This window comes from Thalassophryne amazonica, chromosome 12 (genome assembly GCF_902500255.1).
Source record: "Thalassophryne amazonica chromosome 12, fThaAma1.1, whole genome shotgun sequence".
Classification (NCBI taxonomy): Eukaryota; Metazoa; Chordata; class Actinopteri; order Batrachoidiformes; family Batrachoididae; genus Thalassophryne; species Thalassophryne amazonica.
In genome coordinates, this window is record NC_047114.1 from 57,513,295 (window position 1) to 57,531,673 (window position 18,379).

At 40.1% G+C, this 18,379-nt stretch overlaps 1 protein-coding gene across 1 annotated transcript in view; it reads left to right on the forward strand.

Moving 5' to 3' along the window:
• Positions 1-18,379, forward strand: part of chd7 (chromodomain helicase DNA binding protein 7) — a 174,418-nt gene that overhangs the window by 137,496 nt on the left and 18,543 nt on the right. The window contains 5 exon segments of the mRNA XM_034182411.1: positions 2,765-2,854; positions 13,717-13,820; positions 15,479-15,608; positions 17,090-17,205; positions 17,435-17,852. Coding sequence (XP_034038302.1) covers positions 2,765-2,854; positions 13,717-13,820; positions 15,479-15,608; positions 17,090-17,205; positions 17,435-17,852 — 858 coding nt within the window.

Genomic DNA, 18,379 nt, shown 5'->3' on the forward strand with positions numbered 1-18,379 from the left:
CATTCTGGAAAGGCCATCTCAGTCCCCAGACCTGAATATTATTGAAAATCTGTGATGTGATTTTAAGCGGGCTGTCCATGCTCAGAAAGCAACAAACCTGAGATGTTTTGTAAAGAAGAATGGTCCAAAATACCTTCGACCAGAATCCAGACTCTCATTGGAAGCTGTAGGAAGCGTTTAGAGGCTTTTATTTCTGCAAAAGGAGGTTCTACTAAATATTGATGTATATTTTTTTCTGTTTGGGTGCCCAAATTTATGCACCTGCCTAATTTTGTTTAAAGAATTATTGTACACTTTCTGTAAATCCTATAAACTTAATTTCACTTCTCAAATATCACTGTGTTTGTCTGCCATATGATATATTTAATGAAATTGCTGATCCAAACAACCACTGATTTATGAAGGAAAATCATGGAAACTATCAGGGGTGCCCAAACGTTTACTTACAATGTATGCATAACAGAATAGAAAGATGCTTATAATTATCAAGGTTGCTTTTGCTTTTGCAACCACTGTCTGTTGGTGTTCCTTTTAAACTATCAGGGCTGTGAAAACTCCGCGGATCCGTGGGATTCTGCGGATTTCATCATGGGGAGGGGGGGGTGGGGTGTTAGTGATGTACTCTTTAATCGTGAACATCACTGTTTTTAAAATGCTTATTGCAAAGCGTTCTCTTTTTTACGACATCGTGTAAGTTTTATAAGTCCGCGGACACTGATCTGTGTGTTACAGATACAAATCAGTTTCCTCGGATCCGCGGAGTTTCGCGGAGGAAAAATGCCACTCAAAGCATAGCTGTTACGACAGTTGTCATAAAGCAGGACTGGTTGGTTACTGCGGCGACGCTGTGTGGCTCCTGTGCGACGCTTAAGCTAAACTTAGCATGTGGACATCCCAAACTTTTAGCGCTTTCAAGTTTTTAAAAGATTTGTGCAGCATGTCTGTGTCACAGACCGATGTCACACAGAGAGAAGATGGCGAGAAAGACTGTTTGAAAAAGTCTTTTAAGGACAAGAATCCGTGGAATCGTCGCTGGCTTCATCAACACACCTGAAAGATAAAAGAAACGGTGCTGTGCTCTCTCAGGAAAACACGGTAAGAATTTTTCTCTCCCTGGAAAAACATTCTGCTGTTCATACAGGATTTTAGACAAGATTATGTGACTCTTTTTTACTAATTTAGACTTTCTTTCATTGTAAAATAGACATTGTGGCTTTGAATGGATTTAGGCTGCATGAATTTACACAAGAATATAAGTGACTTTTTACTATAAGGTATGTTATTGATATTTTATCATGATTTTCCAAATATTCTACAAGCTTTTGCTATGGTTTTTGAAATGCTGTTTTCAGTCTTCATAAATTTCATGTAGTTTAGTTGTTCTGAGTTAATGCATAATTTGGTTTACAATTAAAAGGAAAATCATTCCAGGTCCTACTTCCATGTCATATTTTGTTATTTCAACATCATCATTGACAGGTCAAATAAAAGGTTGAATATAGGATCATTTAAATATCCACTAATTTTGAGATTTGTTCTTCCAGGAGATGCTGAAAAAGTATCATTAGATAAAAAATTAATTCTGGGGCCCCACAGGGCCCTAGACCCCGGCTCCTGGAGAGCTGTGCACCCCCCGCCCCCCAAGAGCCCCTGCAAATTTTCCTCGGATTTCACAATTTTCATTTCACAGCCCTGAACAATTCACTGATTGAAAAAGAATGATCTCACTTCTTATTTGGGGGAGGCAAAAACCAAGGACATTACAGCTACCTCGGGACAAAGGTGGCACAGTTGTGTTCTCATTTGCTGGTGTATCCTACCTATGATGCAAAATGGAATGGAAGAATATAGAACAAAGTCAAATAAATATACCTTTACATAGATAAGCATCAAGGGCAATGGGCCTAATGGCCTATGTAGGTCAGGACAATCAGACGGGTCTTTACGCTAAACAAGATGACAGAAAGAAACTGGAATAAAGCAAACCGAAGAGGATTGGTTAAACATATTTTAAACACAGGCTCAGCTCTGTGGAAAGAATTCACCTGGAACAACATTTCAAGGTTCCTTATAACACCTCAGGTAGAAACGTTTCAGAGTAATAAACCTGAACAGGGTCAGTGTTGGAGAAGGTGTGGTAATATGCCTGCTGATCACTCAGAATTACTTTCTACTGGTTGGAAGTAGTAACGGAGACAAAGACGGCAAATGGTTTTGATTTTAGTGTTATTTATTCAGATAATGTGCTGATTGGACTCAAAGGCATGACAGATATCTGTTGCAGATCTTACTAAGGGCTAGTAAAAGCACTAACCAAGAAATGGTTGAACAATGAATCTCCACTTGTATATAGCCTAATGGAACAATTGACTAAGACTCTCTGGGACTTGAAACTACAAAATTTGGAAAATATTGGGAAAAGGATATATTTTTATTCTGTAATTGTTTATTTTAAAGAGCTTTTGTATCTGTCTAACTTTTGGTTGCAAATGAGAGTTGGATCCTTTGGTGGTTGGATTTAAGGCAATGAGGGAAGCAAAAGAACTGTGACCTCTGTAATGTAATGTCTGTAATATTGTACAGATTTAACTTCACCCTTAATGGCCCTGTCTGTTGTTCAGTGATTCATCTATGGTGTTGAAAAACAACAAAAAATAAATAGTACAGTTGTATTCTTACACACTTACCAGTTTCAGAACTACTGTAGTATAAATTTTGCTGTTCTATAGAGACTGCTAAAAGGTGAACTTGTTTTCTTTCTCAGAGTGTTGCTGAGGGTGAGAATGCTGTATTATCTGAGACAGGAAGTTATTGGTGACCAGGCTGAACGCATCCTGGAAGGAACTGACTCCAGGTTAGTAACGGATTTATTTTATTTTTATTTTCCACATCTTTCCATCCAAAGGTAAAAGATTCCAGCCAAGAGGCAGTCTTAGATCTTTCCTTCTTGTGGTTTACTCGACCTCTGCAGACTGGCAGTCTGTCCCTATCTCCCTGTCTGCAGCAGGCAGGTGATACTCGGGCATTTCCTTGGCCTTGCCCAGTTGCTGGTGTCATTCAGCACTAGAGCATTGTGATCCAGTATGTAGTGCCTGCATGGATCACCCTCAAAATAGTGCACCACATGATGGTAGTGCCATAATTGACATTCCATCACAATGCAAGTAATATGCCTCATCTTTGTCATTCAGATTGCTTATTTGAAACAAAGTCCCATCCAAGGGTTCTCTGAAAGAATGTGGTGCTATAACATCCAGTCTTCATCTTAGGTCACTGTTTAGTCTCCAGGTCTCACATTAGTACAGTAAGACCCAATCTCAATTCTATTTTGTTCCCCTTCCCCTTGGCCCTACCCCTTTAAAACAAGGGGTAAGGCTAAGGGGGTATGACTTTAGCCGTATGAATTGAGACACCACTCCACCTTACGAGGGAAAAAGAACTCCCCGTCTCAAACTGCCGTGTTCACTGTTTGTCAACATGGTAACCGAAGCGCAACTTGTTGCAGTAGCCTGTTTCTTTTCTCTTTTTATTTTCTCGCCTTTCTGCGTAAATGCAAAGAAATAGAAGAAGTCGCAGATTTCTTCGACGCTTCGCAATCATGTCAGAGAATTTGTGGTATTAATAATTAATTTAATTCATTAGTAATTTATAATAATAATAATATAGTATTAATATTTAATCATTAATTATGTTAGTGATACTAATAATTCATTCTTAATAATACTAATAATATTGTAATTGATTAATCATTAATTGATTTAGTAATTAATTAGTAATTAAAATAAACACTTGAAATATATCAGTCTGTGTGGAATGAATGTATACATTATACAAGTTTCACTTTTTGAATGGAATTACTGAAATAAATCAACTTTTTCATGATATTCTAATTATATGACCAGCACCTGTATGTATGTTATGAGGTGCATCTACTTCTGTTAACCTTGTATTTCTTTTTCAAATTTTCCCATTTTTTGCATCCAGCACCATTTCCTTGACAAATATCAGTCTATTAGGACATCAGGTTATGTGTTACACATATACATGTGTGTGTATATATTTTCCATCTTACTCCCATTGATGAAACGTCTCATTTTCTGCCTCATTTTCTTATTAGGAGACGAGTGTGCTCAGGGCTCCCTTTGTTTACAAAATACACACACATTACAGACCATGAAATCCAGGCAGGAATTGCTATTATCCAAAAATTGATGAACATACAAATTAACGTGCTTATCCTTTATCATGATTTTCTCCATTGTGAGATATAAAAGTGTCTTATCGTAGCATTTGTGTGTGTATATGCATTATAACGCCTCAGCACATGAGCAAAGTTACGATATTCTTCAGAACTACAATATACGCAACATGCAGCATACCCGTTGCTGTCATAGGCAATAGCCTGTAAAGTTTTTTGGCAAGTTATAACTTTCTAAACAGCGTAGTTTGCAATGAAAGCCACGTACATTTGTGCAGCTCTTTTGGCACCATGTTTGTTATTAGGGAGACAGCAATAAGCTCCTCCTACCCCTCCAAACGGAGTGTGCACCCAGATTCACTCCATTTGAAGGGGTTTGTAGCCCTCCACCTCGCTCCACAAAGAGAATTGAGACACCCCTCTGTCTCTCCTGCCTGCACAAAACGGATGGGAAAGGCCCAGGGGTAGAATTGAGATTCAGCCTAAGACTCTGGAGATGAGGTATCGCCATCAACATACACCTCTGTCCAGCAACACCATGGTTGTATGGAGAGTATGCACTGACATCATCAAACCACACCGTTTGACATATATTTCCATGGTGGATGGGAAATGGTGGAAAGAAATCAATTGTTTACAGCAGCCAAACATTCCAAAATTCTGCAACCTAAGCGCAAAATCCTTTTTTTTTTTTTTTTTTTTTTTTTTTTTTTGTGACAAAATCAGCAAAGGATAGGTATATGAAGAAACATTGTGTGGACTGGCCTTCAGGACCCATATTTTTTGCAGGTTTTTCAGAGCTGCTAGCATACAAATATGTCCTTGATATTCAGGGCATCTACAACTATTTTGTCAGGGATACAAAAACGTTGATGTGGGGTCTGTGAACAAGATAATCATAAGCCGTGTCTCAGATCATCATAGCAAAGGTGAGTTGCTTTGTGTACCGTTTTGTTTTTTTAAATGGAACAATGAAAATCATGTGCATCTGCAGTGTACAGGGTAGTTTATGTTGTTCCTCCTGCTTAATGAGGCATGTAGGTAAAATACATGTTAAATACTTGTCATTTGTATTACAATAGCCAAGTGGCCTCTGCATGCATGTATGCAGATTCAATCACAGAGAAACTGGGGAGAGCTTACATTTGCCATTTGGTATTTTTTGCCAAGGATGAATGCTGCAAAAACGGAATGTTTATAGGACTAATATTTTTTTGAGAAACTATGGATATTAGTTAACACTGAACAATGGACATTGATAATTGCATTCTAGACTCGCACTCCATTCTAGCAGGAGGTAGTAAATCATCTTTGTAGTTAAGAGAAGTGGCGTCTGTGTGCGTGATTTTATTTAGTATGTTCAATGTAAGTTCATAATATAATTTTAAATACATTAAAATACATGGATGACAAAAGAAAGTCAAAACACTTATTTCCATGGTGGTCCGTTTAAAAATCAAATGACAAAATTAAAATAAAATTATACCAGTTCATCTTTCAGCTTCTTCACATTGTTATTACTGTTTATGAATGTCTTTAATTATTACTTGTAAAAGTTTGGGTGACCTCATCTGCAGTCTTGTCTTTTGAGAAGTACAGCAGCTGCTATTACAGTATCTATCAGAAATATATTTTTGATTGCAGATTTGGGCACTTTCCATGAATTTCTTTTACATTTGGACATTCTTTCAGTTGTTTGACACATGATTTCACAGTGGAGCATTGCTGATACGGTTATCTAAAACACTACTCCTTCATGTCATTCTGACAACTGCTTCCTCCTCCTTTCCATCACACTACACTTTTTGCCATCTGCCCATCTTTCTCTGCAATGCGCTTCAGTCTTGTCATCTCCTATCACCCTGTCACCCACATGTGGATGAATTTATAATGTGAAGCACATGCACTTCATGTTGCTCTTACCCACTCACTCTTTCTCTCTCCTCACTCTCAATCGCTACTGTGACAGACCTGTGTGTGTGTGTACGTACACGCGCACCAGACATGAGCATACGGGCTGCCATCGTGCCAACATATGCCAGGGGGATTGAGTATGCCAGTCTTGGCGAGCATGTGTGTATGTGTGTGTTGCCAAGGCCAGGCGTGCTGCTGTTTGCAGAGATAAGGGACTGTTTCCCTGGATTCTTTCTCTCCTCCTGTCACCCTCTGTCTTTCTACATTCATTGTGCATTGTATTCTTTGTATCATAACAAAATGAAGACACAATACTTTTTACAGATGAGGATTATTTTTTTAATATGCAGATTTATGGAATTTGTTGTGCAAAATTCTAGCATTAAAAAGACACAAGTAATTTACATATATTAAAAATTGTGTTCGGACCAGTTACCATGTCTGTCCAGATTTCACACGAGTTTGCTACAAGTGAGTTGTTGTTTTTAGTTTTTATTTATATAATCAGTGTTTCTCTACAAGTTTCTCTGGCCTGGTGGTCCTTGTATAAGTCCTGAATATAGCCATTTTTCTGCCTCCAGCCAGGTGAAAACACTGTCGCCAAGTGCTTGCTCACAGGGGGTCGTTTTGACCGTTGGGGTTTTTCTGTAATTATTGTATGGCTTTGCCTTACAATATAAAGCGCCTTGGGGCAACTGTTTGTTGTAATTTGGCGCTATATAAATAAAATTGATTTGCTTTGATTTTGATTTGAAATGTGCAGGTCCTCTCAGCTTCACCCATTGACCATGGTTCTCAAAACTTTGGCACCTGTGCATTGCATCATGCTCAGGAAAATGTCACATGGCCATCATGTTCCTGACAATGCAAACAGTGCACCTGTTCTCGAGCTCCCTAATAGCCACTCACTGCAAACAGTCATTCCAACAGTCCACAAAGATTTTCCAGAGAGATCTAGGACCAAAGACAACACAGTTGTCATCGTTGTCATAACAGAGTCCAGATCTCACAAGTGAACTTTAAAACTTGATTCAGCAGGGCTCTCAAGACTTGGGCTTTTGTCATCTTGCAAAGATTCTGTATCGCCGTTAGAGCCCGACAGATAAATCGCCAAGCAGCTATAATCAGATGATAGGAACTACTTGCAGATAAACTATCAGCATCTGTATCAGGCGTGTAGACCATTAAAAAGAAAGGGAGAGACGAAAGATCGACAGCAGGATGCAGTGATTCAAAGTTCAACATGGGCCACATCATTGACACATTCATTTTTAATAGGACGCACTAGGAAGCTCCCAAGCAAACTTTTTATTCTGAAATATTAACATAAAAGCTTGACATTTATATTGAAGCACTGTTGCTGTAGTCCGCCTTACTGCCACTAGCAGCAGCCCATGATGCCACCAATCTAAATGTAAATATTGATGTTTTAGATGAATTAGTGTAGGATTTCACAGATGGGATGTTCCCCGAATAGCGACACTGCCTATGATGATTTTAAGTCTGTGCAGAGTGATGTTTCATGAAATGTTGCCATTTGCGCAAAAATCAAACTTAAAATTGACAAACTATTGAAGGCTGCCTTGCATAGTGTTCAGAGATGGTCAGAAAAGTACTTTTCGAGCTAAAAGCAACAGCAGCTTCAGCGCCAATGCCAAGATGTAATCCAATTCAAAAATCTTAAATGAAAAAAGAAAGCTTACCTTTACACTATCACACGGTAGAGAGGCAAAACTCCAATCAATCAATCAATCAATTTTTTTTATATAGCGCCAAATCACAACAAACAGTTGCCCCAAGGCGCTTTATATTGTAAGGCAAGGCCATACAATAATTATGTAAAACCCCAACGGTCAAAACGACCCCCTGTGAGCAAGCACTTGGCTACAGTGGGAAGGAAAAACTCCCTTTTAACAGGAAGAAACCTCCAGCAGAACCAGGCTCAGGGAGGGGCAGTCTTCTGCTGGGACTGGTTGGGGCTGAGGGAGAGAACCAGAAAAAAGACATGCTGTGGAGGGGAGCAGAGATTGATCACTAATGATTAAATGCAGAGTGGTGCATACAGAGCAAAAAGAGAAAGAAACAGTGCATCATGGGAACCCCCCAGCAGTCTACGTCTATAGCAGCATAACTAAGGGATGGTTCAGGGTCACCTGATCCAGCCCTAACTATAAGCTTTAGCAAAAAGGAAAGTTTTAAGCCTAATCTTAAAAGTAGAAAGGGTGTCTGTCTCCCTGATCTGAATTGGGAGCTGGTTCCACAGGAGAGGAGCCTGAAAGCTGAAGGCTCTGCCTCCCATTCTACTCTTACAAACCCTAGGAACTACAAGTAAGCCTGCAGTCTGAGAGCGAAGCGCTCTATTGGGGTGATATGGTACTACGAGGTCCCTAAGATAAGATGGGACCTGATTATTCAAAACCTTATAAGTAAGAAGAAGAATTTTAAATTCTATTCTAGAATTAACAGGAAGCCAATGAAGAGAGGCCAATATGGGTGAGATATGCTCTCTCCTTCTAGTCCCCGTCAGTACTCTAGCTGCAGCATTTTGAATTAACTGAAGGCTTTTTAGGGAACTTTTAGGACAACCTGATAATAATGAATTACAATAGTCCAGCCTAGAGGAAATAAATGCATGAATTAGTTTTTCAGCATCACTCTGAGACAAGACCTTTCTGATTTTAGGGATATTGCGTAAATGCAAAAAAGCAGTCCTACATATTTGTTTAATATGCGCTTTGAATGACATATCCTGATCAAAAATGACTCCAAGATTTCTCACAGTATTACTAGAGGTCAGGGTAATGCCATCCACAGTAAGGATCTGGTTAGACACCATGTTTCTAAGATTTGTGGGGCCAAGTACAATAACTTCAGTTTTATCTGAGTTTAAAAGCAGGAAATTAGAGGTCATCCATGTCTTTATGTCTGTAAGACAATCCTGCAGTTTAGCTAATTGGTGTGTCCCCTCTGGCTTCATGGATAGATAAAGCTGGGTATCATCTGCGTAACAATGAAAATTTAAGCAATACCGTCTAATAATACTGCCTAAGGGAAGCATGTATAAAGTGAATAAAATTGGTCCTAGCACAGAACCTTGTGGAACTCCATAATTAACTTTAGTCTGTGAAGAAGATTCCCCATTTACATGAACAAATTGTAATCTATTAGACAAATATGATTCAAACCACCGCAGCGCAGTGCCTTAGCCAACTAACAAAGATAGATTGATCATATTTAAGATCGAAGCATTAAATAATGGTAGGGCTTCCTTGAGCAGCCTGGTAGGAATGGGGTCTAATAAACATGTTGATGGTTTGGATGAAGTAACTAATGAAAATAACTCAGACAGAACAATCGGAGAGAAAGAGTCTAACCAAATACCGGCATCACTGAAAGCAGCCAAAGATAACGATACGTCTTTGGGATGGTTATGAGTAATTTTTTCTCTAATAGTTAAAATTTTGTTAGCAAAGAAAGTCATGAAGTCATTACTAGTTAAAGTTAATGGAATACTCAGCTCAATAGAGCTCTGACTCTTTGTCAGCCTGGCTACAGTGCTGAAAAGAAACCTGGGGTTGTTCTTATTTTCTTCAATTAGTGATGAGTAGAAAGATGTCCTAGCTTTACGGAGGGCTTTTTTATAGAGCAACAGACTCTTTTTCCAGGCTAAGTGAAGATCTTCTAAATTAGTGAGACGCCATTTCCTCTCCAACTTACGGGTTATCTGCTTTAAGCTACGAGTTTGTGAGTTATACCACGGAGTCAGGCACTTCTGATTTAAAGCTCTCTTTTTTAGAGGAGCTACAGCATCCAAAGTTGTCTTCAATGAGGATGTAAAACTATTGACGAGATACTCTATCTCACTTACAGAGTTTAGGTAGCTACTCTGCACTGTGTTGGTATATGGCATTAGAGAACATAAAGAAGGAATCATATCCTTAAACCTAGTTACAGCGCTTTCTGAAAGACTTCTAGTGTAATGAAACTTATTCCCCACTGCTGGGTAGTCCATCAGAGTAAATGTAAATGTTATTAAGAAATGATCAGACAGAAGGGAGTTTTCAGGGAATACTGTTAAGTCTTCTATTTCCATACCATAAGTCAGAACAAGATCTAAGATATGATTAAAGTGGTGGGTGGACTCATTTACTTTTTGAGCAAAGCCAATAGAGTCTAATAATAGATTAAATGCAGTGTTGAGGCTGTCATTCTCAGCATCTGTGTGGATGTTAAAATCGCCCACTATAATTATCTTATCTGAGCTAAGCACTAAGTCAGACAAAAGGTCTGAAAATTCACAGAGAAACTCACAGTAACGACCAGGTGGACGATAGATAATAACAAATAAAACTGGTTTTTGGGACTTCCAATTTGGATGGACAAGACTAAGAGTCAAGCTTTCAAATGAATTAAAGCTCTGTCTGGGTTTTTGATTAATTAATAAGCTGGAATGGAAGATTGCTGCTAATCCTCCGCCCCGGCCCATGCTACGAGCATTCTGACAGTTAGTGTGACTCGGGGGTGTTGACTCATTTAAACTAACATGTTCATCCTGCTGTAACCAGGTTTCTGTAAGGCAGAATAAATCAATATGTTGATCAATTATTATATCATTTACCAACAGGGACTTAGAAGAGAGAGACCTAATGTTTAATAGACCACATTTAACTGTTTTAGTCTGTGGTGCAGTTGAAAGTGCTATATTATTTTTTCTTTTTGAATTTTTATGCTTAAATAGATTTTTACTGGTTATTGGTGGTCTGGGAGCAGGCACCGTCTCTACGGGGATGGGGTAATGAGGGGATGGCAGGGGGAGAGAAGCTGCAGAGAGGTGTGTAAGACTACAACTCTGCTTCCTGGTCCCAACCCTGGATAGTCACGGTTTGGAGGATTTAAGAAAATTGGCCAGATTTCTAGAAATGAGAGCTGCTCCATCCAAAGTGGGATGGATGCCATCTCTCCTAACAAGACCAGGTTTTCCCCAGAAGCTTTGCCAATTATCTATGAAGCCCACCTCATTTTTTGGACACCACTCAGACAGCCAGCAATTCAAGGAGAACATGCGGCTAAACATGTCACTCCCGGTCTGATTGGGGAGGGGCCCAGAGAAAACTACAGAGTCCGACATTGTTTTTGCAAAGTTACACACCGATTTAATGTTAATTTTAGTGACCTCCGATTGGCGTAACCGGGTGTCATTACTGCCGATGTGAATTACAATCTTACCAAATTTACGCTTAGCCTTAGCCAGCAGTTTCAAATTTCCTTCAATGTCGCCTGCTCTGGCCCCCGGACTCCAGTGCCTGACAACACATCTCTCTTCCTGCTTTGTGCCTCATGACGGGAGCATTTGGTACGTCCAGGTAATATTGTGTTTTTAACCTGTTAAACCTTATTTATGACACAAAATATCAAATTGCATCACATTCAACTTTAACTTAAACTGGCTCAAATTGTGGCTCTTACAGTAGATAAAACACAGAACTTGAATTGTTTATTATATTCTGTTTTGCATAGGCCTGTGGATGTCTGATAAGGTCCCATCATATGGAAAACATGACCCATTACTTCAGGCCCTGAGGGGCCATTAGCTTATACCACCCTTTTGAAATATGGCTCACTGTGTCAATAAAACAAGTTTAATTTCAAACTGGATTATATCATGTTATCTTGGTGAGGACTTTACAAAAACTACACACAATAAATGTTAAAAAAAAAAAAGGTCTTTGCTTTGTTTTTGTGGGTCTTTATTAAAAAAAGTACACAAGTACTCACAGCCTTTGTCGTGAAGCTTAAAATTGAGCTCAGGTGCATCCTGTTTCCACTGATCATCCTTGAGAAGTTTCTACAGCTTAATTGGAGTCCACCTGGGGTAAATTCAGTTGATTGGACATGATTTGGAAAGACAAAGTCAAAGGAATTGACTGTAGACCTCTAAGACAGGATTGTCTTGAGGCACAAGTCTGGGGAAGGGTACAGAAACATTTTTGCTGCTTTGAAGGTCCCAATGAGCAAAGTGGCCTCCATCATTGGAAAAATGGAAGACTTTCATATCCACCGGGACTCTTCTGAGAGCTGGCCGCCCATCTAAACTGAGCGATCAGGGGAGCAGGGCTTGAGTAAGGGAGGTGACCAAAAACCTGATGGTCACTCTGTCAGAGCTCCAGCATTCCTCTGTGGAGAGGGGAGAACCTTCAAGAAGGACAACCATCATTGCAGCAATCCACCAGTTAGGCATGTATAGTAGAGTGACCAGATGGAAGCCACTCCTTTGTAAAAGGCACATGGCAGCCTGCCTGGAGTTTGCCAAGAAACCCGAAGGACTCTCAGACCATGAGAAACAAAATTCTCTGGTCTGATGAAACAGAGATTGAACTCTTGGCCTGAATGCCAGGTGTCATGTTTGGAGGAAACCAGGCACCATCCCTACAGTGAAGCACAGTGGTGGCAGCATCATGCTGTGGGGATGTTTTTCAGTAGCAGGACTAGGCAGGGTTGAGGGAAAGATGAATGCAGGAATGTATAGAGACATCCAAGATGAAAACCTGCTCCTGAGCACTCTTGAACACAGACTGGGGTGACAGTTCATCTTTCAGGAGGGCAATGGCCCTAAGCACACAGCCAAGATATCAAATGAGTGGCTTCAGGACAACTCTGTGAATGTCCTTGAGTGGCCCAGCTAGAGCCCAGACCTGAATCCGATTGAACATCTCTGGAGAGATCTGAAATGCCTGTGCACCGGTGCACCCCATTCAACCTGATAGAGCTTGAGAGGTACTGCAATGAGAAATGGACAAAACTGCCCAATGAAAGGTGTGCCAAGCTTGTGGCATCATATTCAAGCAGTCTTGAGGCTGTAATTGCTGCCAAAGGTGCATCAACAAAGTATTTTTTTGTCTTCAATAAATTTGCAAAAATAAAAAAAAAATCTTTTTTGATGTTGTCATTATGGGTTGTTGAGTAGAAATTTGATGGGGAAAATGGATTTACTCCATTTTAGAATAAGGCTCGAACATAACAAAATGTGGGAAAAGTGAAGTGCTGTGAATACTTTCTGGAAGCATTGTAGGGCACCTGCAAATCTATACTCCCGGTATTCTCACTTGACTTCTTGTGAGAGGCAACCAGGAAATCCATTGATTCTGCAAAGTCAAGAATGGTGATTGTTACTTTAATGGCATAGATCGCTGGACCCCACAACCTTTCTCATCAACCAATCCATGCAGGATTTGAACAACACATCCTTAATGTCTTTATTGCACCTATGTCTCAGCAGACTGTAATGTCTATCATCTTATTGGGAATGCCATGAATTCCAGGCACTGCTACGCAACCTAACTGAACAAGACTATAACCTGATTATTACACATGGTCAAATTTGTCTGCCTACACATTAATATTACATAAATATTATGGTTGTGTTACAATTTTGATATTCTCACAACACAAATGGTGCATAATCTGATTTTCACTCTCCTTTGCTTTGTCTCTGATTTGAAATGTGACAGTGATTTTCACGAACTACAGAAAAGTGAAAACGGTTTAGGCAGCAGTTGCACACAGTCCAGTTATCAGCAATGTGATGTTCTTCATCTCCATGACAGTGAGCTGGATATCTGGATTCCCCAGCCCTTCCATGCAGAGGTCCCAGCTGATTGGTGGGATGGTGAGGCTGACAAATCTCTGCTCATCGGTGTCTTCAAACACGGTAAGAATCATGCACTCCGTGCACGTACATGACCACATGTATGTTTGATAAATGCAGCATTGATGTTTCCAGACATCGTCTCACTTAGAGGCTGCAGTATTGTCCTGCAGAGTAAGAATCATACAAGCGGTCATATAGTTTGCACGTGTAATATTCAAACTGGGTGAAACGCAAACATGTCCCACTGCTGCTGCTACCAGTTGATTGGTGTTGCTATGGTGATGGTGGTACCCAGCTGGCAAGCTCAGTGTACTATCAGGAATGTGAGTGATAACCAGTTTTCACCATTGCTAAGGATTGTTTGTGTGTTTGTTGCACTTTATTTTGCAGGTCTTAAAAATCACTCTGAAATTAAGTTAGATAAAAGGTTTTCTCTTTTATTTTGTCTTTTAAAAAACTGATTTCAATTGACTGACACTCCACAGTGGTTAATTTCTCAGTTAGCTCGTGGGGCTTTTGGAGAATGTGAGAGGTGTGTTCCTCTGCTAGTGGTCTGTCTTTGGGGTGTGTATTGTATGTCAAGATAAGACTCCTAGTCACATTCCCTTGAGGCAAAGCATCATGTGATGGAGATTCTCGTTCCTATTATTCTGTAATTGTCGTAATTTTTTTCATCATCGTCACCCTCTATGATTCAGTTAACACCAGGCTGGGTGTATATATATATATATATATATATATATATATATATATACACACACACACACACACACACACACACACACACACACACGGCGATGCAATTGGCCTCAGCCATAGTTAATCATTATCCTCACGAGTAATGCCACCCAGACACACACACACAGCGCTTCGCACACCCCATTGACTGATGGCCTGTAAAAGCCCTGATGAACGCTTGGCTGTGAGCACTGAGCTGTGTGTGATGCATCACATCTTTCTTAATAGAAGTGTGGTGGAGAGAGAGAATAGGAAGGAGAGATGAAGTGAAAAGCTGGCAAGGAGGTCTAGTGTTGCCTTAATCTGTTGCGTCCGTCTTTTCTGCACTTCTTCCTGTCTTTTTATGTTCTCTGCTCTCCATTTTTTCCACTGTCCCTGTCCTATGTCGCTCTGCTTTGCCATTTTGGTTCTTTACTCTTTTGACCTCTTGCCCGTGGTTTCTTCTCAGCTATTCCTTTTTTTTTTCCACTTCACTTTTCTCCCTCCATCTTCCATTTTCTGTTGTGTCTCAGTTGGGTCTGCACATTCTAATCTGTTCTGCCTGAATGCCCTTAACGGACAAACGCGCACACCCGGCTCTCACACAAGCCAGCATTCAAGGTCTCTCTCTCTTTCTCGGTCTCACTCAAACACACATACACACACATACACACACATATGTAGGATGAAGGAAAGAGTCCGTCCAGAGTCGCACACAGTTTTGTCAGCAGTTCATATCTGGGTTTGGCCCTGATGCTGCTGTTTTGTCCTTTTGATACGGGTGCTCTGTGTGTCTGAGTTTGTGGCAGCGTGTCCATCTGTGAACTCTAGAAATCAGGTTTGTCCTGCATCTTTCTAGGAGTTGAGAACACAGCACTGTTTGAACCTACACAGACATGCTGATTGAAAACCAGTTTACAGCCTGTTCACCCCTCAGGCCTGAGCTGCAAGGTTTGTGTTGCTCTCATCTCTGTGCCATCCTTGTCCCTTTCTGTCGCCAGGCTATGAGAAGTACAACTCCATGCGAGCCGACTCTTCCCTTTGTTTCCTGGAGCGGGTGGGCATGCCTGACGCCAAGGCTATCGCCGCTGAGCAGAGGGGCTCTGACATGATGACAGATGGTGTAGAGGGGTAAGAGAGCAGACATCATGCTACTTCTCCAACCTTGTCATTTTTTTCTTGTCTCAAGTCTGTTTGATCGCTTCCACCTCCCCCCACATGTTCCAGTCTCAACGTCATCCATTGTAGGATACAACAAATCCAGTAATCTTGATTTTCCAGATATGAAAAAGTACACTGTCAAGGCAAACAATCTTAAAAAAAAACAAAAAAAAAAACAGGAATTGTGTGGCTTTTGCTTCTGTTGAGCTGAATAGTTCATTGATTGATGGAAAACACTACTAATAATTATTTAGATTGTTGTCAAGGTAAAATACAGAACTTGCCGCTATTAAAACCTTTGTTATTCACTAGTCATCTTACATCTTATTTTTATAAATGTTTCCAACATTTTATAGACTAAAATAGTGGTTTCAGCCGCATTTCACAATTGGTCAACTGGATGTATATTTTCATACCTCCTAATTACAGCAACTTGTTGACATGTGAAATTAGATAGGGGGAGTCTGTGGTAGCAGTGACACCCTCATTCTGTTTGGCATTTATGAAATTAGACGCCACTGCACTGAGCAAGCATTCATTTTCCAAACAATCTTATTCCAGTTAAGGATCACAGGGGGGGCTGGAACCTATCTCAGCAGTCACTGGGTGATAGGCGGGGTATACCCTGGTCAGGCCACAAGTCTTTCAATTAACTAAGAAATAATCTCCTTAATTTCTATTTAAAATAAGTTTTGTTCCCACATACATGATTTTTGACTACAACACCACCACCACTACTGTCAAATCATGGGGTCTTGGGAATGTTCTTGATTGTGTCTTGAACCATCTTGACTATTCATGACAGTCCAAGATGTTACCATGGATTGTCTTGTCGCCATCATGAATGCAGTCCTGGGCATTCTTGGATATATATGTCAAGTTGGGCTTCTGGCTCAGTTGTCATGCTACTTTTGCATAAAACTGTGTTGCATTGTGAACAATCCTGTTTCCTCATAGCTTCATATTTGGCAGTCCAGAGTTTTGAAGGTGTGCTAAATCATGGTGGTTCTTTTTTCAATCATGCTGAATCACCTTCTACCTCATAATAATGTTGTGTTGTTATTATAGAGAAGTCTTGTGAGATGATTCATGTATAGGACATGGTTAAGATTCACAATGAGAACTTTGATGTTGTTTAACCATGGTCAAAAATCATGCATGTGACAATGGGGTGACAATTGGTTATAGCCTTAATTTATGTAATAGTTGACAATTAACAACATGATTCACAGCACATTTGACATTTGAAAGTCCAATTCTGAATCATGAAGCTCAGAAGTTGTAAATGTATTCAATATTTTTAACAATTGCAAGAAAAAAATAAAACATGCATATATTTGCATGGTTTTTCTTAAATGTTTCCATGCCATTTCAGCTTCTGCCCTCCGGATCTACTTTTCTCACCCCTTCATACACTGTTACTTATCTTCTTTCCATTCATCCCTGTACAGTGAGGAGGAGGATCCAGAGTATAAGCCACTGCGTATGCAGTTTAAAGATGATATGGATGACTTTACAAACTCTCCACTGGATGACAAGGATGATACCATGGAGGGTGATCCAGAAGGTAAAAATGTGAAGCCAACAAGACCAAAAGATTAATTTACCTTAAGCACACAAACAAGTGGCAGTTGTATTGTTAAAAACTATATAACTTACAATGTGAACAGCAACAAAAACAGTTATCCCAAAATTTTCCTAATAAACAATTAACCACTGACAAAAAAAAAAAAAGAGAAGCTGTACACTAACGTATTGACCCCCCCCTTTTTACTGTCTAATTTCACTTCCTGTAGCCAAATCCACTGGAAATACTCAAGTGGTGCCTCAAAGTGGTGGTGCCTCTGATTTCAGTGAACGCCTTTACTGGCCAGTAGCTTCAGCTCTGACTGCCCGCCTACGTCGCCTCATCACAGCCTACCAGCGCTCCAATCGAAGAGAGCAGCTCCGCCAGGAGGCCCTCAATCGGCCTGATGGACGTAGACGACGACGCAGGGAGTTTCTGCCTTCCATCACCATGGTTCCTGAGACAGGAGGGGCAAATTTTATCCAAGAAGGAACAGGGGTGTTCATTACTGAAGCAAGCCCATATCTTGTTAAGGGAACTCCATATTTTGCAAAAGGTGGCCAGTTTTTGGCAGAGGCATCACCAGTAATGGCAGCTACCACCCTCATGACTGATGGAGCCATGTACTACAAAGAAAGAAGACAAAGGTAGTGTCACTTCACTCATTGTAATATTTATGAAGTCATGTATAGTTTCATGTGGTGACAAAATTGAACTGTTTGCTTTCTTTGTCAATTAATTAAAGTAGAGAGTCTCGACCTTGACATCATCCTAGATCATATGGCAAAAATTATTTTGCTGAAAAGTTCCATGGTTCTCTCAAGTGATCACACACACACACACACACATAAATGCCAGACGTAGACAAAAGCACCCTCCCTTTGGAGATGGTAATGAGATGGATTTTAAGATTGCTTCAAAAAAGCTAAGACTACACCAGAAGCAGCTTTTTTCTTAAAAAAAAAAATATATAGAATGAGCTCTACAAACATTGTGTTGGGAAAGTGTAGTGACACGGACCCACAACAGGGGGCGCAAATGAACGGTCAATAGATGAGCCAAAATATAACAATTTAATGTTGTGAATGTGCACAACGAACATACAGACAATCACAGAATATCATAACAGTCAATACACAGAGGTGACGTGTGGGCAGGCTCGAGGATAGAAGAC